This window comes from Dermacentor albipictus, chromosome 6, assembly GCF_038994185.2.
Source record: "Dermacentor albipictus isolate Rhodes 1998 colony chromosome 6, USDA_Dalb.pri_finalv2, whole genome shotgun sequence".
Classification (NCBI taxonomy): Eukaryota; Metazoa; Arthropoda; class Arachnida; order Ixodida; family Ixodidae; genus Dermacentor; species Dermacentor albipictus.
The window spans coordinates 11,038,178-11,059,748 of NC_091826.1; the positions used below are offsets into that span (position 1 = coordinate 11,038,178).

Consider the following 21,571-nt stretch of genomic DNA (forward strand, 5'->3'; position numbering starts at 1 on the left):
CCTGCTTCGGGCAGAGAACAACCGTTGGGCAGCCGAAGATGGTTGATGCACCCAAGTGAGACTGTGTGGCCCTTGTACTGTCGGTCAACCTTACCTTTTTTTCAACTTGTTTATTTTCTGAATCTGAGTGACAATGTCGGACTCTGCGCTAGCGTGTCGACCAGAGTGGACAACATAGCAGATCACATTCCCCGGCTGCTGAAGGCTGGTTGACTGTCCATGTAGACTTGCCAGAACACGTCCAACGACGCCGTTGAGTTTAATCGGACCGCACCGACTTTCGCTTTGATCGCTCCCGTCGCGATATCAGCATCTATACGGTACGTGGTTAAGAAAGCCGAACGGACGTTTTCTCTCTATAAAGATGAAGATGCGAGTTATAACAAGCATGATTAGAAAAACGCTGCTATACGCCTCAAAATTTCGTATTGCGCGCATGTGATATTATAAGCAGTACGCTGTACAGAAAGTACTCCAAACACCGACAATGCACGCAGGAACCTGTGAGCGGTATGACACTATGTCTGGGTATTTCTACCCTGGTTATTTAGGAGGTACATATTAGTGCGATGTGGAAAAAAAGACTTAGCAGGAGGGAGTACAGGAAAGAACTTTCCCACTCCTTCCTGCTGCGTCTTTCTTTCCACGTCGCGCCAATATCTACCCCCTAGACTAGAACGGACTCACCCAGCACCATATTCTACTCACGGTTATTTATTTATTTTCTGTTTGAAAATCAGCTCCGTTCAGAAGCTTTCCGTTGAACACTGGAGGCGCAGTCTCAAATCATAACCGAAGCTCAATCGAACAAGACGCGAGACACACGGAAACAAAAGTCAACACTGGGTACATAATCCGTCCGACGTTCACCCCTTTACCGCCCTGAACCTAAACACGCCAGTCAAATAACAAACACGCGAAATGGCAATGCTCGGCGGTACGCCAAACAACGACCGACCATAGAAAGCGACCGCCGCGCAGCCTCCGCCAGCGAGAACGGAGCAATCTGTCTCGAGCGCCGCCTGTCCAGCAGTTCACTTGGGTGCAACGGCGAAGCGCATCTCGCAGGACGGGAAACCGTGGCAGACGCACGATCGCACAGACGCGACGGCGGCATCGTGGTGGGGGGTAGCAAACAACCACCGCTGAATGCCGCTGGAAACTAATCGATCGATCATCGACTCGACTCCCGCTTGAAGGTGGGGGGAAGGAGGGCAGATTGCGGAAAGCTGTCGGGCATACGCACACACACCTGTGCGAGGGCGGAGCTTGTTTCCTGGAGGCGACGCCCCCCGCTTTTGAGTCAGTAGGCACCGCCTTCCCCCGTGTTTGAACCCAGGCCGGCTCTTTGTACTCCACCGCGCTAGTTGCGTGCAGTATCAAAGTAGCTTGCCGCTTTCGGCTTGTTCTGTCCCAATGATCGCTTGAGAGCCCAAGCGTGGCGTCGGTGCGTTGACAGGCTTTGTTCTTCCGTTCCGGTTCGGGCGATTTCATGACTTCAATATTTCCCGCGTAACATTCATCATCAGATGTCGCTTTTGCGGCATCTCAATGCAGACTCAAAACTTTTAGGCACTCTGGAGAGACTGTGGCACGCACGCACGCACGCCATTTACTTCAGTTGCACTTTCCGACTATCTCGTTACCAGCGCCTTCCTTAGATGAAGTATTAGTTCTTGAATCTCAAGTACATCATCATACCCAATATACAAAAGAACGAAAGTGGGTGAAAATGCTCACGGTGCTGGAAAACGCCTAACTGGAACCACGGAGCATCTGAAATTGAAATATAAAACGAAATGAATGGCAGCGCTGAAAACAATGAAAAGGTAAGTTAAACATCCCCAAACGCGACTAATCGCATATGGCATCAGCCGGCGCCAGTTCGTATCAGCGGTTTTACGCAATCCGATCTTACTTTGCTTCGCACGGTAGTAGCGCGGCTGCCCGCGTGTGTAACCCGCTCCTCACAAGTTAGGCGGCTTGCCTGTCTTAGCGCTTCGCATACGTTCCGTGCTCTCCTTTCCCATGACTCTCGCTCTCTCTTTCTCTGAGTCGCGGCGCTGCACCGAACCTCCAGCGTGTCCTTCCTCTCCTTCGCCGTGGACGCTCTCCTTCTCTCGCGGCGTGGAACCCAGCCGCTGCCAAAGCACCGCGGAGGCAACGCCCGGAGTCGTGGCTTGGGGGCCGCTTAGTTTGTCGGTCTTTCGCTCTCCGCTAGACGGGGTTGCGATCTCTTTTTTAACTTTCCCGTGTGCGTGGTCGCCGGTCTCTCGGGCCTCCCAACAACCGCGGCGGAACGGATGTCGTAGCATGCTCTACGGAGTGGCGCACTCCGCTTCGGTCGCCACCGCTCACCCGCCGAGTCACCACAGTCACCACGGTTGCGGCGGCGCCGTCATCCGGAGGAGCGTCGCCGGCGGGCGCTGCGCACCGTCCAGGATTCAGCTGGCGCCCTCCAATCAGCAGGTCAGGAACTTACACGCGCTGGTCTCGCGAACGCGCGTACAAGGTGCGAACACGCGATATTAAGCAGTGCGTTTCGAGGCGAGTCGATATAAACCTGTTATTATCGTCTGTATTGGTGGCGCAGGTCTGAAGGACGTGCAATGAAACTGGTGGCCTTGAGTGCATCCCTTGCACGGCTGCTCCCAGAGCAGTTCGTCTCCTTTGGCAGCCGGTATAGTGTACAGACTTCGACCCATCTGTCTAGAGCACTGACTCTTGAGCGCAGTATGGTATAGCAAAGAGAGGGCAATAGCATAACGTGAATAAAAAGAAAAACAGACATCTACCCGTTCGTAGCAATTGCTAGAAAGGGTGGAAACCCAGAAAATAACGTGTGACGATAGGTATTATATCGGGAAATGCAAAAATGTTATGGTTTATGCTGCAAAAATGTCATGCTTTGGAACTTCAGACAATGTTTCCAACTTTAAATAGGCACGAAGAGCACGTCAGTAGTCGTGGACCGCCATATGCGTCACTCTTGGAAAAACTCTCTTTACTCTGTGGTTTGCTGTGGCAAAGGCAGCGTGCGAGCAACGCACAGAAAACAAGCAATATCGCTCAATAGAGCGCGTCACTTGCGTAATCTTATTTATCAATCCCACTAAAATATTGACACTGACACATATTTTTGGTCATTTTGTTTTTTGATAAGTCTTCGTCTTGTTATAATGGTTAGCGAACACGTTCAACACTGCGGTCTGTCACATTATTCAAGGGGTAATGATAGGCGCAAAACTCCGTGCAGACATAGAAAAATTCACGGCTCAGATTCACCTGTACTAGAATAATGAAATAGAAGTGTGACTGTTCTCAAATATTCAATCATAGAAAGAGACTCCAACGAGTGCCGCCAGGGAAGTCTGCACAGCAGTTTCATGTGTACGCCTTCTGTTTTGAGAGCCAGAAGTGCACGAACACTTTTAAACTTTTGTTTAGACTCACTAAAAAACGTTGCAGAGCAGAGCAAAGGGTGTGCCGTACCACAAATGCGAGGTTCAAGGCTGAATGACTACGAAGCTTGTTTGGTGGCTCCTTCGCACAAGCGACCAGCAAAGCAGAAATATGGCTTTATGTGCTGGTATAAGATCGCAGACCGTTGCTCTAAGAAATACAGTGTTGAATGCAATAATTAAATGGATATGGCCGAATCAAGAAAATGAAGTTACGTAGTCACGTACAACCCACGTACACATTAAAAACCCGGCTGTTTCTTTTTTTAAATCAGTCAAACTTGTTGTATTTGCTAATGAAGTACTAAAGAAAATATGCATGTGGACTGTTAGAAACTGCTTACACATAAATTAATCTAAGTCTCAGGCTGTACTGTTTCGAGCGAAACCAAAATGTTGTGAACCATCTCAAAAATTATTTCTCAACAGTAATGAAATCCAACTTTCCCCATCCGTAAAAACACTTGGTGTTATTTGTAATGAATACTTGTTATGGAATTGTCATACTCAGCACATAAATCATAAACTTTCCAGAGTCTTAGGCATACTGCGAAGGTGTCAACATGTACTACCTGTACCTCGAAAAATTCTAGCGTGCAATGGCCTTTTTTTTTTTCTCATCTACATCATTGTTACCTTGTTTGACCAAGAGGCTCTAAAAATATTTAAATACTTTAGTCTTCCTGCAAAAAAAAAATAAAATAAGGTCACTTGTTGAAGGTGTCTCTTATAACGCGCGCATCCCCGCATTGTTTAAGAAATTCGGAATCGTGAGAGTTGATTATTGCTACGAATGCCAGTTCTTGTCGGCTTTTAAATCTAAAATACACAGAGGCAGTACATACGTACGTAATTTAGCTGACTTGCAAACTGTTGTCTAACTCGACATACAGAAAATTGGTATGTACCATGTCCTCGAACTAATTATGGTCTTCAAACCCTTCGTTTCTGTCTTCTAAACGTACTAAAGTGGTGGAAATTAACAATGCAGAACTTAAGTGTTTCATCAAAAACAGCGTTATTTAATATGACGTGTTTCTTTCAATAATTACAGAACATCTCGTTTTCTTGTTATGTGAATGTTGTATTCATTCTTTGTCGAGAAAAACCACATATGTATATGCATCTTTACGTACCGATGTTTTCTGTTGCCGGTGCTTGCTGCTTTTGATTTGTTTCAGGGCTGATGGGTGGGGATCAAACTGCTTTCATGCAGCATTTTCCTCGTCAACCACAAATGCAAATTTCTTATGGACCGTATGGTTAAATAAAATAAACTCAAAGTCAAAGTTAATTTAAATTTAATCAGCGGCTCATAGAAACTGAGACACACTGTGCAGGTACGTTTAAAATTTAAGGTTTATCGTCATAGAACTCTTGCCAAAATCAACAGTTACACATCACAATCTCCGTGTCTGTGTTTTTCGACCTTCTTGGCTTCAGCAATGCCAACAAGCCGAATCACCACTCCGGTCACAGAATCCTGTTTAGTGCGCACTGACGCATCTACGCGACATTATGAACGGGAAAATATCGCTTCACAAGAGACTGCGTGCCACTTCTCCTCAGCTGTATACATGTGTGGACATTTATGCGAATTTATGTGCCCCTGCATCTACCAGCTCATATTGGCAACTTGGTAGCTGCTCCGCTGTTCTTACATTTCTTGCAACATTTTCATTTCATAGCTCGCACCACATAACGTGTATGAATAACAGCGTATGGTGATCGGTTATGCGTGAATATTATGGTCTAGAGTCACAATGACTTAAACCACCACGTTCAGAGGAACTTGCGCTGATGAGTGCTCGACTGGATAATTGCAGTTCTGCTTCATGTGCATTCGTATGCATAGTTCCAGTCGGTTGCGATTTCGTCTTTATATCGAGCAGCGGATAAATGATGTTAATATGGCATTCTTATTTTCGCTATTATATCCTCAGTATAATTGAAAATAAAAGGAATTTTGCCTGAGCATCGCTCCAAGTATAAAACGTACTGTCTGACTATAAAGCTTTTGCGCTCCGTCTTGCACGAAAGAGAAATTGGGCTATAAGGCAAACGCATCTGGTATGCAATCACGACGATCTATTTCATTTATTTATTTATTTATTTATTTATTTATTTATTTATTTATTTATTTATTTATTTATTTATTTATTTATTTATTTTGCTGTTCTATGCGGAATCTTGATTGCTAAGCAGCAGTCGACGAACACTGCTTTTGATGGGTTGTCCACTATAGCAGAAGTCTAGCTGTGTGTTGCCTGGCTTGCTTAACCTTCTCAGCGTTCTCAAAACGTTGTTCTTTCAATGCATATCTTTATTTTGGACGTGAATACAGGAAACTGTTGATCCAGAAGATCCCTGTCTAGCTAGGAACTCATTAAGTTTCCAAGCCGGGTGGGGTGATGCTTTGCCACCAGGAAAGGGCAGACTGCCAGAAACGTTGACAGCCTTTTTTTTTTTTCTTCTTGTCAACATTCCCGTTAAGAATCATACGTTTGTGTCGTGGTTGCTGCGTAGCTCCCGACCCCTACACTGGACGATATAAGGCCATATAAGGCTTCGCGGACTTCCTCCGCATTTTCTTCGCAGTTACTCACTGACTGCTGCGCACTCCATGGGTCAAACCATCGTCTTCGTTTTCTCTGCGGAGTCAATATTGTCGTTGAATCACGCAAGCGTAAGTAAAGGTCACTGTCATGTGGTTAACAATTTTCGTGCATACAAAATCCTCAGTAGCTTAGGATTTCGTTTGCTACAATACTTCACGTTTTCTCACTGCTTCAGCTAAAAACTCATGACAAAGGCGAGCGTGTTCCTCTTTCATCTCGTGCAATCAAGAGGTAAATTCCATAAGAAAGCGAAATGCTCTATAGTGTATGAACCTTATAGAGAATATGTACGCTGTTCAACTTAGTTTTTACAACACTAACGGCTCATGGCCATCATGGCCATCCTTCTCATACTCCTTTCAATAACTTGACAGAAATGAGTGAGCTCAGTCTATTTTTTTGCAGTGGAGCTGCCCTATTCATTTTTCTTGCAGCAGGAAACGTCACTCATAAAACCAAAACGAGAGAGGTCGTGTTTTGGGGTTTCTCAAGGGCAGTGCTTGGCCGTTGTGAGTCACGTTGCGGGTCACGGTCATGAACAAAAAAAGCAAAAGAAAAAGAAGGATGGGTGCGAAACGATGGGATGGAAATGGTACAGCTGAGTTGATGCAGTTCACATTCCTGGCTAGCTCAGGTGACGCAGGATTCGTGCGCCAGTGGCCGACCACTAAAGTGCGTCGACAACTGCGACTACAGTGGTCGACACTGGGCAACTCGCTTCAGCGCAATGAAAGATATGTCTGGCTCAACTGAATAACGCCCAGCTATACCATACATCGATCACCAATGCCGCGTCGTTGTGCACAGGTCCTACAAAGTGCACTGTTCTGCTTTAGACGTCGAGAGCGAGACAGATTGCAAATCACCGTGACTTAGGAGGGGTTATTTTGTGAGGGCGAGTTGATGCAGACGAGATTACCAACGGCGTTCTTAGAAAACGGTCGTGAACGAAAAAGAAAAACAAGGATAAAAAGAAGGACGGGCGCGAAGCGATTGGATGGGAATGGTACAGCTGAGTTGATGTACTTCACATTCCTGGCTAGTTCAGCCGACTTCTAGTATGCTACGTCAGTCTGTGCTTATGCAGACAAAAACAGAAGAAAAAAGAAAGCCATTGTCCACTGCAAGCACATCACTGTTGGTTTGGCTTAGCTTGGCGCACAGGCCCATGATGGAGACCTATGGGGGCGCGTCTAATGAAGTGCGGCTCCCAGCTCTATAGGGGGCGTTTCAATCGGTAGTCATTACGTTTTGGGGGAGTGGAAAGTGCCTGCTTTTTCTCCGCTGCGTTCCCGTCGAGAGGAGCTTGCAGCTCTATAACAGAAGCGGCAAAAAGGGAACCGGTGGCCCGAAAAGCGACCACAATGGAAACCGGGGACGACAGGCGGCTTCCAAAGGGAGGCAGGAGAGTGAAGGGACACAGCCGGTCTCACTCTGTCCCTCTTTCTTTCGCAAGAGAACCCCGCGGCGTGGAGCTGTAGGACCAGGGGGTCAGAAGCGCCCTCTACAGCCGCAGAGACACACGGTCCACTTTTTGTGTGTTTGTTCGGTTAATAATCTTTGACGATGTTCGAATCGGTGGATGTCACAAGGGCAGCCGGGCGGAAGGAAGATGAGAGAGAGGGAAGGGCAGGGTGCTCTTCGCCGGTGCTCTCGGTCGTCCGGAGGCAGCCGCGGCTGAAAGGGAGGCAGGCCAACAGGGGGCGCGATCCTGGTTTGACGGTGCGCACACACGAGCAAACCGGCATGGAACAGCGTCGTTCCTTTCGTCCCCCCGCCACCACCTTTCCCGTTTCGTCCGCCATTGTCGTCTGCTTCCAGTGAACCAGCCCGCGTGCTGCGCTGTGGTCTGTTGCGACGCGGGCAACATAACAGACGACAGGCAGATAACCGAGGTCGGTCGTTGTCGCTTGGTCCCGGCTTCCTGAGTTCGCGTCATCGCGATTCGAGTGCGTGGCCGCAACGCAAGACTGGCCATGTCTGGCCAGTCGGGTGCGAACGGCTGTCACTCATATCGTCGTTCTCTTTCCTCTCTCCCGATGTTCTCCCGCGCTTGTGGTTCGGTGCGCCTGACCAGAACGTTGCCTTGAGAAGGTTAAGAAAGTGGTCTGAAGTGGAATGGACGGGGATCGGAGATTGTGGGGGAAGTCCCTTGGAGGGCGTCTATTCAAATCGTTGCTCGCTCTCTTCAGCGCCCGAAGAAAAAGAATAGTCGTGTTAGTTCAGAAGTGGACCAAGATATGAATTTAGATTGCCTAGGTAATTTTTTTTCTATGACCTGCGCTAGCAAGCGTGCATCAACGGGGCAACCCTACTTTTAAAAAAAAATCCATATGCCCCAGAACTCCCATATCCAATAATCCGATATGAAACATATTGGATGCCATACAAAAACGCGGTTTTCCTATATGTCATCTGATGTTATTAGATAAGGGAGTTAGTTTTTTCAGTAAGGAAGATTACCGTAAATAACGAAAGACAATTTTACAATATACAATATTTGGGGTTTTACGTGCCAAAACCACTTTCTGATTATGAGGCACGCCGTAGTGGAGGACTCCGGAAATTTTGACCACCTGGGGTTCTTTAACGTGCACCTAAATCTAAGCACACGGGTGTTTTCGCATTTCGCCCCCATCGAAATGCGGCCGCCGTGGCCGGGATTCGATCCCGCGACCTCGTGCTCAGCAGCCCAACACCATAGCCACTGAGCAACCACGGCGGGTGAAAGACAATTTTTAAATGGGCGGTTGCTCGAAAGGATGAGAACAGTGAAACATAAAATTTTAGAGCGATGTGGGGTCGAGAGCAGTGGCTAATTGATCCGTACATTCCAGACAAATGTTGTAGCAACTAGTGGGAAACCTATATATAGACCTTCGATTTTGCTTTCTTGTTCACTTTGGGATGATGTTTCGGAACTGTTCTCAGAAACTAACAAACAAAGCATCCAGCTACAGCTATGACAAAAGTTGCCACATTACTAATATCTGTTATTTGAGTTTAGGCTTTAACTAAATTTCACGCCTTATTCATTAATTTCAAAAACCTGTAGCACCATGCAGGGGGTGTGCAGGTTAAGGCTTATTATTCATCCCACTGGGAATCCATTTCTCGGGGTCTCCACGGTGTTCCAGTGCATCGAACGTGCTCCTACAATTTCGTCACCTGATAAGAACATCTCAAGGGGCTAGTTAGTAGCGCGCACTTACACATGTTTCCATATGCATTCTTTCGGGGTGTCTCTTTCTTTGCATTCGCGCAGTAATTGGCTACGTTAATCAGTGGTGCTCAAAGATTTTTTTTGCAATGTAACAACTTACCTTGGTATGCGTACATTGCAAAAGGATGGATAGGTGGAATAGTTGGTAACGCATATTAATTAAAACTTTGAGCGCTAAAACACGAAAGACGTATATAGAGAAAGAAACACACACCACACGGGCTCTGGAGCGCGTGTGCTGTGTGTTCTTTTCTCTACGTCTTTCGTGTTTTTAGTGCCCTAAGTTTTTATTGGTAGGAGTACTAGCAGTTTGTTCCCTTGCTGTCATCAATAACGTGCACTTTCCTTTTTAGCCAATTAGTTTAGCTAAGATGGCAACGTGGGCCAATCTGAGAGAGTGGTACGTATAAAGAGGATAACAAATTAAAGACAGAGAGGTTAACATAACCTGAGTTTCCCGAATCGTTCCTCCGGTGGCGAACCATCGCAAGATGGCAGATTCCGCTTCAGTCGTGTCAGCAGTTTTACAGGGTCATGTTGGGGTGCTTCGCGAGTGGTGCGTTCTAAGATGACCTCGCTGCAAGCCTAACCTTTGTCGCTGATCATGAACTAAATCATAAACTAAACTAAAAGAACAACGAAGTTGTCCACATTGTCCACCTTGTCCTCCAAACTTGTCCACCAAGCATGGATGTAACGAATGAAACTGTTTACGTATTCTTAAAAAAGAAAAAAAACGAAAGAACAAAAAATGGGAAGTAATCGAGGTATAGGTTTATTGTAGATTGCTATTCTTTCTGATAAGGGTATTTGGATAACGAGTAATTAGAGACGCAGTCGTGACGATAGTCAGGAGGCATTGCCGTATGTCGCCGTGACTTTTGCGCGGTACCGCACCCTTGTGGCCGTATATATATCGTATGCATCGCTATGGCATTTGTGGTCGCCTGGCCATTGTTGGTGTCGTACTGGTGTTGCCTCCAATAGCCTGTTCGGATTACCACGTCATTCCTACGCTGGCTGAACTGCCATACTTTCAAGTCCCGTACCCACTAGTGCCAGAGCTCTTCGTAGTAATTTTCTGTAAGAAATTCCTGTGCCCTACGAGTCTCTCCCCCCTCCCCCCCTCGACCATAGATTCCTGTAAAAATTATCAGAGGGTTAACTCCGGCGCTAGTGTCTGCGGCACTACGGGAGCTGAAACTGTGTTGGTTCAGCCACCGTGGGAATGACAAGGTATAAAGCCCACGAATGTATGTCTAAACTTTGTCCTCGAGGCTGCAAACGGCTTTGCGACTTTGCCGATTGATCGTTTCCCACAGAATATTCGCAATAAATGCAGCAGTTGGCAATGATCATGCACGTGCGTAGACATTTATTGACTTCATGCGTTTAGAAAATGATTGGTTTGATGTTTAGAAAGAAGATAAAGTGCAGGGAATAACGCGAGTGTTCAGTCACAAGCACGAAAGTTACACAAATACGTGCACTACCGATGATTCCCCTAGTAGCAGAGCGATTGCAGCGTCACAGCTCCCTCTACAGTAATTCTTGCAGGAAACTCCGTGGCCTCGGCCGAGGGTCGGTCGTCGTATCCCCAGCAGCGGCCCTCGAGCTCGTCGCCATTGACTTCGCAGGCTCGACGGCTCAATCGCTCAGCGCCGCTGTTCTTTTCACTCTGCGCGTAGCGCACAAAGAGCCCAAGCCGCGCCTAAAAGAGGGACACACACACATACGCACCCGCGCACGCGCACAAAAATACACAAAGGCGGCGAAGCCCAGTGAGCCGGTGTTTGCTCTGCGCCCTGGGCGGGTCTAATGAGGGCTCTTCACACGCCCCACGGGGACCGCACAATCGGCGGCCGTGCCGAACCCCCGCTGCGCGAACCTGCACACACACACACACACCCGGTCTCGACGCAGCCGTGCACAATTCGCGGCGGAAAACGACTGCGCGTTCGGCACAAAGAAGGCGAACACCGCGTTGAGCGTGCGGAACGCTTCCCGACAAGGACGTACAGGACGACGACTATATACGCGAAGCGGCTGCCGCGAGCTTTGGGAAGCGACCCCGAATGGGAGCCGTTTTCTCTGCGCTTTCCTATGCGCACAGTGTTGGAAACGTGCCGGCTTTCCTTTCGCCGCGGAGTAGGAAGCATGTGCTCGGAATGCTCGGGCATGAGGGGCGTGCGTGTCCCTTTTATGAAGAAGAAAGAGTCGTCAACGAGCCGCAAAGCTTAGCGATGCCGTTTGTGCAACATACGCATACAGGAGGTGTGGTTTGGATTTTGCGGCGGGCGGTGCCTGACGTGGAGTCTCGAGAGGTGATGAATCGGAGGCGCTGAAAGAGCTGCTGAGCGACGTTGAGGAACCGGAGATGGGATTTTCTTGCCAGCGACGTAAAGGGTGAATATTTTTAGGCGTTCGTCAGCCAGCTTCGCGGATGCTGTTGGCAAATTAGGTGCTTCAGGGCCCATAGACAAGGAAAGCTGTCGCACGCCAACCAACGCGTGTCAGGAATCAGTTTCTTCGGAGACAGTTATCATTCGGCGTTATTCTTCGGCCAGGTATAGATTTGGCGATGGATAAAGGTGTACAACCGTGGAAACGCGCAAACTTTTTGTGACACGGACATGACATCTTCCAATGGCTTCCGGGGCGCTGAGCCATCGTCGGTAATTACCTTGCTGATGATGCCGCCCGGTCAGCCTGTAAAGAAATCCTGATAGTTCCTATGCCATTATCAATGACAGACGCTGCAAGGTGTCTTCGTTTGCTTGCTCGAAACAAGACTGAAACTTTGTGGAACATCCCGATTTTTTCCAACTGCCGTCTCCACCAGCTGGACTCTACATTGAAGCTTCAGATTCTATCGAACTTCTTCAGATTCCATCGAACCGCAGTGATGCAACTTTACTGTGCCGCCTCTGGTTAGGGGTAGCTTTTACGAAAGCCTATTCATTCCTTATTGAAATGTCCGACATACCGATCTGTGACTCATGCAACTGTGAAGAGACGATCGAGCCCGTGTTGTGTTTTTGTAATCTTTATGACATCGAACGCGACATTCTTCGGATGGTGTTGAATTGATTAGATAGAAGACCATTCTCAGAGACTAGATTCTCAGACCATGGCCCCACGCGTCTCAAGCTTACAAAGCGACGTGGGCACTGCTACAATTCATGAAATCGACTGGTCTCAGTGACCGATTGTAGGCGTGAAGTGATGGACAACCGCTCGTGTTCGCACTAAGAGTACGTTCTTCCCTCCATCTTCTTCCTTTCTTGTCATCTCTTACACCCCTTCCCCAATGTAGTGCATATGAAAGTGGATGTGCGTCTGATTGACCTTTATACCTTTCCTTCCTTCTTTCTCCTTCCTCCTCTTTGTGTGATACCGGCACAGGGTAGCGAACCGGTACTTACACTGGCTAACCTCCCTGTCTTTCCTCCACTTTTTTCTGTCTCTCTAGCCATCTAGCGTGATTTTTCGCAGAGGGCTGCTGAATCGTTAGAAGTTACATGTAGTTTTAATTCACGAGTGCGTATAGGGGGAAACAACGTTTTGATTGCTGCAGCTCACACCATCGTTGGCCGTAAAAAATGATAGTAATGCTCTTGCGGATTCGTTTTTGATGTTAGAAGCACATGTAGAGCGCCGTTTCATTTTTGTCTATTTCGTGTGCAGCCAAAACTTACGGACTGGGAAAATGAATGTGCCATTTTAGTGGGCCAAATTATGACGCACATTAAAAATACACGGGAATGTTTCACGCGTATATCGCTCTTGGAGGTCGTTGATTTAGTTTCCATGCTGTAACAAGAAGTTTGCTTGAATCATGTCATCACAGCAAGCATTGCCGGCATCTAAGTGCAGGAATAAATGCACCTGCAAGAGCTGACAGACTTGCTTGTTCAAGTCTGCAGGGCCAATAAATCTTCCGAACACGAATGAAGGACACATCCGGTGTCCACAAACTGTGCACAAGGTAGCCGGGACGAAGATTCCTGTTATAACTGCTCTGCTGTCAAGATGTCAGTGATGCAGTTGTGCATTAGTATAGTATAAAAGTTGTAAGATAAAACTGTCAGTGGGCATCTCCTCAGTCACTATGCAGGCAAATAATCGTCCACAGGGCAGCTGGCTTCCGTAAGAAAGTGGAAGACACATAACAAAGAAGAAAGAACTTGTCAATATATATATATTTTTTCATGAGAAACTGGACTTTTTCAGTGATCGGCCCGTTTACTGTATTCTGTGTTTGCCCGAGAAGAAGCAAATATGTGTTTCGTATAAAGAAAAGAATAAATAAAAATAAAGTGGTAGCGATGCTTGTTGTTTGCGGGCACGCTGCCACTTTGTGCTGCCGTTGATCCTTGGGAATCATACGGCGGAGCGTCCGGTTTTCGAGTGGGTCTCGGCTCAACAAGCTCTCGCTTGATTCAACACAGCTGGGGAGTACTTACGGTGGGCTTCTCCTCATGTGCTCTATTCGGACGGCGGAGACAACTTTCCGTGTAGAAGGGGCAAATTATACTTCCTGCATTTTACTCGAACGCAGCAAGCGCTGAACATGAACACAGCCCTTTCGACGCATTTCTGTGAATCATTGGCTTTATTTTTCAATCTAGACGTTACGATTGCTTTTTGCCTCGGAAACTGTGGCATGTTTGAACACGTGCGCTCACGGTAACGTTAAGCATCATTCTTCTGTTTCCCGCGGCAATATCCCGCTGCTCTCACCGCCTGACACAAGGACGGTGAGAGCACTTCATCCAGTAACCTCCTGTCTATCATTATGTTGCTTTTTAGCCGCTAAGTTGCTGCAACATTAGAATAAGCCATGTTTGAGTATGTGTATCGTCGGCCCCTTTGCCTGTGGAACCTACAGAAACGACAGAAACACCACAGAAGAAGGATGCGTTTTACAAGTAACCCACCTTTATCCGTATATATATCTAGTTAGCCACCTCTATCCAGATGCGCACGCAAGCGACATTCAAGTAACGCACTCGTTTTGAACTGTCTGAAATAGCCGGCGGGAAAGCTCAAACGCGGTGAGGCTTTATCATGCCATGTGTTAACGCGGTCCCCGGGGGCTCGTCGACCTGCTTTCTCAAGCATGGACTCCGCGCGGAATTCTCATGTGACTGTTCCCGCACGCACGCACACACACGCACGCACGCACGCACGCACGCGCACACATACACACACACAAGGAGAGAGGGACAGCACACGCCACAGTAGCGCTTAAATTCATTTCTAGTTAAGTCCTTTTCTTCCTTCGCTATTAGATCGCACGTCACCGCAACGCCATTATACCCAGGATAGACCACTCGATGCGATAGCTGATAAGAAAATTGAGCGGCAGGGAAAAGCACCGTTAAAAAACACGGCTACCAGCCTAACGCTGTCCCGCTTTGCTCGCACCAATTAGCGCGGAGGTGTCTGAGAACCTCCGCCCGATTTGCGGTGTGCGTGCGCGCGTTGATCGCGAGGCTGACGCCAAGGCTGTAATGGCTGGAGAGAGCGAAACGCCGGGGCGAAGGGAGACGGCGGAAGGCTTCAGCCGGAGGGTCGATATCCTCTCCTTCCATCCTTTCCCCTTTTCTCGGCAGATGCCACGCATGCCCGGAAGGGCGGGCAAACGAGGAGGCCCGCCTTCTCTTTCTCTTTCCCTTCTCGTTTCCTCCTTTCCTCCTTCTATTCTACCCGCTATGCAGCAAGCCTTCTCCTCACCCGACCTATAGAGCTCTGTTAACACCCCCACCCCCCCCACCCCCGTATGCGTTTGCGCTAAATGGGCTTGCTGCGGGGCTGTGTCACTGAGCTTTCCCTTTCTTCAGTTCTAGAGAATAAATATGGGTAGCAAATTGTTGTTCCGACGAAGGTATTACACTCTTCCACTCTTGTAGTCTACTACTGCTGTCAAGCTAGTTGGCAAAGCGCTGCTTTGTATTATGCTTCATCGTGAACACAGCGAGCGTTTCGCTATACGTATGCGAAAGAGGAGTCAGCTCCCTTTGCAGCCTCATCAAGTGTTTTAACCCTCGCCCCCGTCCCCCACCTCCACCCCCTCTTGAAGAACAATTCCGAAGTCTCTGAGCATAAGTTATTTGTTTTCGTTCTTCTATGAAAAAAAAAAAGAAAGGCATTTTTTCAGTGTAGAAGATACCACGTAAGGCACACATGTACACTACAGAATGACTGTCGTGCCAGGGTGGATTCTAGGGTTTTAATTACGTGCGCAAACCACGATCTGATTATGAAGCGCGCCATAGTGGGGGACTTCGAATTAATTGTGCCTCCGTGCGATTCTGACGTGCACCTATATCCAAATACGAGAGCGTTTTTGAATTTCGGGCCCATCGAAATGCGGCAGCCGCGGCCGGGAGAGCGCTTCCCCGACCTCGAGCTCAGCAATGCAACAGCACAGGCACATAAGTTACCGCTGCGGACGCCCGAATGGCTAAGGTGATAGAGCGTAAATGCAAATTTAATCTTTCCATGCATGTTCTAATCCTGTCGACTGCGTTTGTGCTTGTTTGTTCATTTTCTGGCCTTCAAAATCCGCGGACTGGTACATAGGTACACGAGTTGCTTTTTGGACAAAGACATTTCCGCAATTCTCACGCTATTCGCAGAGTGCAATATAACCAGCTAGTTGAGGTCATCTACTGTGCATCCGTACATCAGCAGCACCCTTTACCTCTCTAGCTTACATTGCTGTCTTCCTGACTCCTGTGTGATTTCTGTTCCTGTCTCGTCACGCGGTCCTTATTGTTTCCATTTTATCAATTTTCTTTTATTGTGTCCAATTCACCAAACCCACAGCTCGAGATATACGTTCACAAGTAACGATAGTGGAACTGCCACAGTGAATCAGCAGCTACAGCGTTATGCTGCTGAGCTAGACGTGGCGCGATTCCGGGCGATGGTTGCTGCATTCAGTCGCAAGCTGAATGCAAAATACGTCCCGTGCTTTCTTAGACTGACGTCCATCTTAAAGAATCTTAGGCAACCAAAATTGATCCGGTGACGACTACTATACCACATTTCTCATGGCCTATTCTTAAGATTTGGGACTTGAAACCAGATCAATGTTCAAGGACAGCGGCATCCGGAATGCTGCGATGGAAGCTAAGGCACATGGGCGATTGATTTTGCGCCCCCATCAGTCTTTCGGTGACTACCCGTGTGAATTACCCTGGTTGAAGAACGCGGTGCCGGGTAGGTGGCGCGACAAACTGTGCGATCGTCGCGGTCGCAGCTCCCAGACACACCCGTCAGCCGGGCTTTAATACGTGCAGCTTTTCTTCTTTCTTTTGCTGCACCGCTAGCTTGCATTGAGGAGAACATTGAATTGAAAGCGATTTGATGCATTTAAATCCAGAAGTGTACACGAGCATGGTGTATGCGCTTTGTGGGCTATGTATATTACGCTGTGAGATCATGAGGACTGAAGCGCGCACCTTATGTACACCCTGTGCCGCGAGTAAATAAACAACTGTACCCATGACGACAGTTGCGGGAATCGTGTGCGTCCTTCAGACCTTTGTTTCTTTTCTTTTTTTTTTGCCAGTGTAAAATACAAAAAAAAATTAATTATGGGTTTTTACGTGCCAAAACCACTTTCTGATTATGAGGCACGCCCTAGTGGAGGACTCCGGAAATTTCGACCACCTGGGGTTCTTTAACATGCACCTAAATCTAAGTGCACGGGTGTTTTCGCCTCCATCGAAATGTGGCCGCCGTGGCCGGGATTCGATCCCGTGACCTCGTGCTCAGCAGCCCAACACCATAGCCACTGAGCAACCACGGCGTGTAGTGTAAAATACATAGCGCGAAAACGTGAACCAACCAGCCCATATTCCTCGCTCTACTTCATGTGAAATTTTTGACATAGTGAATATTTTCGAATGTCTTGTTTAGCCAGAGGAGATGCTCGTCGGATAAAAGAGCACACGTTGTGGAAAATAATTTAGTTAGTTAATTAATTCATTAGTCTTGTTTGTTTGTCTGTTATGTAGAACCATTCCACGTTGCCGTGTCATAATATAGGTAAAAGGAAAAAGGGAATGTAGGCGCAGCCGATCTCGACGTCTTTCGAAACGTCGACTCTGCCACTTCGAGTCTTTCCAGAAAACTCACCCGAAACGTTAAAGGTAAGAGAAGTGGTCACTTGTTTCAAAAGAACCAATAAAGACAGAACTTTTTGTCCATACTAGCAGGACGGTGATTTCATTGTGTGCAGCTGTTTTAGCTCTTGGAAGTGGAAGTAGGTGACACACAGACCCCTCGTTAAAGGTCAACATATCTCGCAAAAGATAAAAAGAAATAAAGAAAAGGCAAAAGAAAAGCTGCGCAAAAGCGGTCCAGCGGGGGAGTCACACGGACGCGGCCAGCAGCAGCGCCTCCTCCCGAGCTTCCCCGCAAAGGACGCGGCACGACAACAGAGGAACTGAGGGCAAAGGCGAAAACAAAAACACATTCTTCCCGCCTCGTCCAGATGTTCGCGAGTGGTGCACTCCGCTGTGCGCTCGCATCCGCGTGCTCAGGAGGGTCCCGGAGTTTTACCACTTGCCACAGTCGTCGTCGTCGCCGCCTCGGAGGAAGAGCACGATGTATTTTTTTCTCACTCTTTTCCACGAAGGAGAACGAAAGAGAAGGAGGCGAGAGGGCTTACTGGGGGAAGGCACGGCCATTAGTGAGAACGATGCTCGCGGCAGGCAAGCAAGCGAGCGAGCGAGAGGGAAGGAAATGCCTTCGTCTAAGCCGCGGGCCTCAGCACGGGTTTTCGTCGAGGGGCCGTCGACAACCGAGAGTGAGTTGCGCGCGAGGTGCATGTACGCCGGCTGAGAAGAAACGCCAGGGCCCAGCGAGTGCCCGCTCCCTCACTCTCCCCCACTGACTCCGCTCATCCTCTGCGTGTGCTCGAAAGCGCGAGCACAACGAGGAGGTGGCGGGAATCACCGTCTCGCTGCTCTGTTTTGCTCGTCCGCGCTGCCTGAAAGACCACAGGGTGGTTGGTGCGACCCTGAGGGAGCATTCGGAGCTCCGAGAAAGCAGACCGTCTCCGGCTGCTGCAGTGAAAAGGATGTGAGGCAGATTCCGAAAAAAACTAGCGATGTCCTCCTCGCCCTTCTCTTCCTTGCTTAGAAAGCAGTGAAGACAAGAGCGACCCTCTTTCTTCCTGACAGTGCTCCTTCTTGCACCCACAGTTTCAGTCGGGGCCTGCACGGTACCGTGACAGTACAGTTCTTTTCGCTTTGAACACTGTGCGCGTCGGCCAACGGAGCCTGGAGACGGAGCCTGACAATCAAGTGAGGCGGGTTTGGCAGAAGACCATGCTGACGCCTTGGTATTGGCGACGTCATGTCTCCTTGGCGCACTGTGGATGACGGCGAATCTTTTGGAGTACTCATAACCTGTGCAGACAGCGAGGTGACTGTTATCACGTGAGGAGCCTATCAAGGTGACAGTGGTCCTCCTGCATTACGCCGCCTTGAGGCGCACGTTGGGAATGCGCTTCGTTTACCGATTCCGCTATAGGTTTCGTGCGTGTGCCGTGGTTTGTGCGTATATATATACAGGAGCGTCGAATGTATGACATGACATTATACCGTGTTGAATGGGTATCAACAGCACGGCGGCAACGACGCAAGTGTTCGTGATCCCTATTTCAGGGCTTGACAGGCTAGTTGCTTATCATCGCGGTTGCGCTGCAGTATCTAAGCCTTGGTGTATCTTGTGTTAGAGAGCGGCATTCGAGATTCATTTGTGGGCATTGTTTGTGAGGACACCGACCCTGCAGTTTCAGTAGCCAGGTGCTACTGGCGTCGCTTGGTTTTATGTCCACGAGGCGTGAATTTCTACACCTTGGGTGAGCATTTTTAGCGGTAAGGTCCGTTTGCACTATACATTATTTTTCTTGTGGTTAGTCTAAAATGCGGCTTCTAGCTCGATTTCAATGCAGCTGTTCCACGTGGTTCCTCTAAATGATGATGTGCATGTAAACTATCCCCACATTTACTTTTGTGGTAGGGCATCTTTGGACTGTCTTTTGATCGCCGACACGGGTAACTGCAAGTGGACTACGTCAAGCACCTTCGTGGTCACTCCGAACCTCCGAAGTACGAGAGGGTTATCGAATGGCACCATAAGTCGATACGTTCGATATGACCGTCGTTCCACTGGTAGTGCACGAAAAGTTCTGATATCCTTGTTGAGTACGGAGAGTTTGATACATGAGAGTAAAACAACCAGAAAGCTAAACCACGAGGTAGGAAGCGTCAAGCCCCCGAAGGGCAGTTGTCAAGCACGAACAGGTCTTAATGGCTTACAGATAGCGATGCTGGCTTGACATGACATGGTTGTTTTGCGAATTACGGGTATGTTGGAGACCACGTCAGGTATTCCGACCAAACACGAAGAACGCAGGAAATACCGAGCGTCATAAGCCAATTCGTTACGAGAAGCCCTCCGACTTCAGCAGAAGACATTGATGACTTGTATTGAGACAGCTGGCCTGAACTCCATTCGGTAAATAACAAACGTTCCGGGCAGATTCCTCCAAGACAGCACTGGCAGCTTGAACCGACCGTTGGACAAAGTGAAGCTTCGAGGTTCTCCGTCCAAGGGCAGAGGTATTTCAAACGTCCCCACCAGCAGTTTGTGAGATAGAAGGGAAAGGCGAAGAAAAGCCAAGAGGACCGTCTCTGCAGTGAAGCTCGACATGGCGAGCAAGTGCGCCGTGCCACCGCAAACCACTGCCGCCGCGGCGGGAGGTGGAGCAGTGGTTGTTGTGAAGCGGGAGCCGCCGTCGCCTCCGCCGATGCTGAGCCTGTGTTGCTGCGCGCGATCATCGCACGACGCAGCAGCGGCGGCGCGCCGACGAAGCAGCATCGACGTCGCGTTGCCTCCACCGCTGGCGTCCTCCCCTTCGGTCGGCAAGTGGAGCCTGCCCAGGGGCCGAGCCTTCGGCGGCGAGCTAGCGTTCATTCGCCTGAGGGCGCATTCGTCAACGGAACCCGTCCACAGGCGGGACATGGTCGATTTGGAGGAATCTGAACCGCAGGTAAGAGAAGCCCAGCAGCGGGCAGCCGGGCTCACACGTCATCATATTTCTTTTCGTTTTTGTCACCCTCGCTTTCTTCCGCCTTCGACCTCTCTCTCTCTCTCCCTTCCTCCATCCCCCCACCCACCCACACTATCCCACCGCACAAAACCCTGCGTCACATTGTGGCCCGGGTTTCTTTATACGTGTGCTTGCAAGTGGTATTAAGCAAACGTGATGTCGAACACATCTACTGCGGTCACGGACGGTGGATATTCCGTAATGTCCGCCAGGACTCCTGTGCCACCTGTTGATCCGGGGCCCTCCTCTTCGGAAATGGCCTCGTCGGGATTCACGCGGGCGAGTTGCTGATGTGGAGCAGTTAGTTTCGCTCGCGTGGCCATCCCACGTACTCCGGGCTCATAATAGGAAACGCGGCTGGTCTGTGGCGCCTGGTTACATTTCCAACGTCGAGCCCATCTGCGCAACCACTTCACTATTGCGAAGTTCACACAACACACCACGAGTTGGCGGGGGTGGTTGGTCACATGAAAAAGTCTAAGATGACCGCGTCCCATCATTGCACTTTGAATCTATGCACGTGCAACGATGTATCGGAAAGCAGCGACAGTTGCGCAACGCGATTTAGACAGACGTTCAGCGTCCGCTTGCCTACGGCAGGTGCTGGAGTATTTTTTTCGCATCGGACAGGTGGTCGTTTCCAAGTGCGCTCGCACTTCATGTAGCTGTTAAGGATCGGTCACTGTATAGACTTTTGAGATAAATAACTTATAGGAATGATTTACTTGAAATAATATCCGTCCTTCGAAGCGGCTTCTTACCGCCTACGATTATCAGCGCGCTCGCAGGTTACGCCCCCAGTTTTCTCGTAATATTTTTCAATCAGTCAGTCGGCCAGTCGGCCAGTCCAACTCTCCCTGTCGAAGCACTCTCCAGGCGAATGGTGAACTTGGCAACGTGAGATAAAAATAGCAATTCATTTGGTTGAAATCTGCGCAGCGGGATATGTAGGTCAGTCTCGTAGTCCGGCTGGTTTAGCTTTGCGATTGTAGCCTTGGACGTACGCGGGTATAACGGTAGTGCTCGTGTCAACCGCAGAGTTTGTACCTCACAAATCGCGGAAGCTCTTTCGAGTTCTCGACAGGCTTGTGGTTATTTACCTTCTTTCCCTTTCGCCAGGCATGCGCGCCCT

General features: G+C 48.8%; 1 protein-coding gene across 2 annotated transcripts in view; it reads left to right on the forward strand.

The window, feature by feature from the left end:
* Positions 1-2,298: 2,298 nt before the first annotated feature.
* Positions 2,299-21,571, forward strand: part of eya (eya transcriptional coactivator and phosphatase 2) — a 117,537-nt gene continuing 98,264 nt past the window's right edge. The window contains exon 1 of one of the 2 annotated variants that reach the window (XM_070539889.1): positions 2,299-2,469. In XM_070539889.1, coding sequence (XP_070395990.1) covers positions 2,314-2,469 — 156 coding nt within the window. In that variant the 5' untranslated portion in view covers positions 2,299-2,313. Of the gene's footprint in view, positions 2,470-20,177; positions 20,380-21,571 lie in introns of those variants that run through there. The other variant, XM_065446975.2, reaches the window with a different exon arrangement.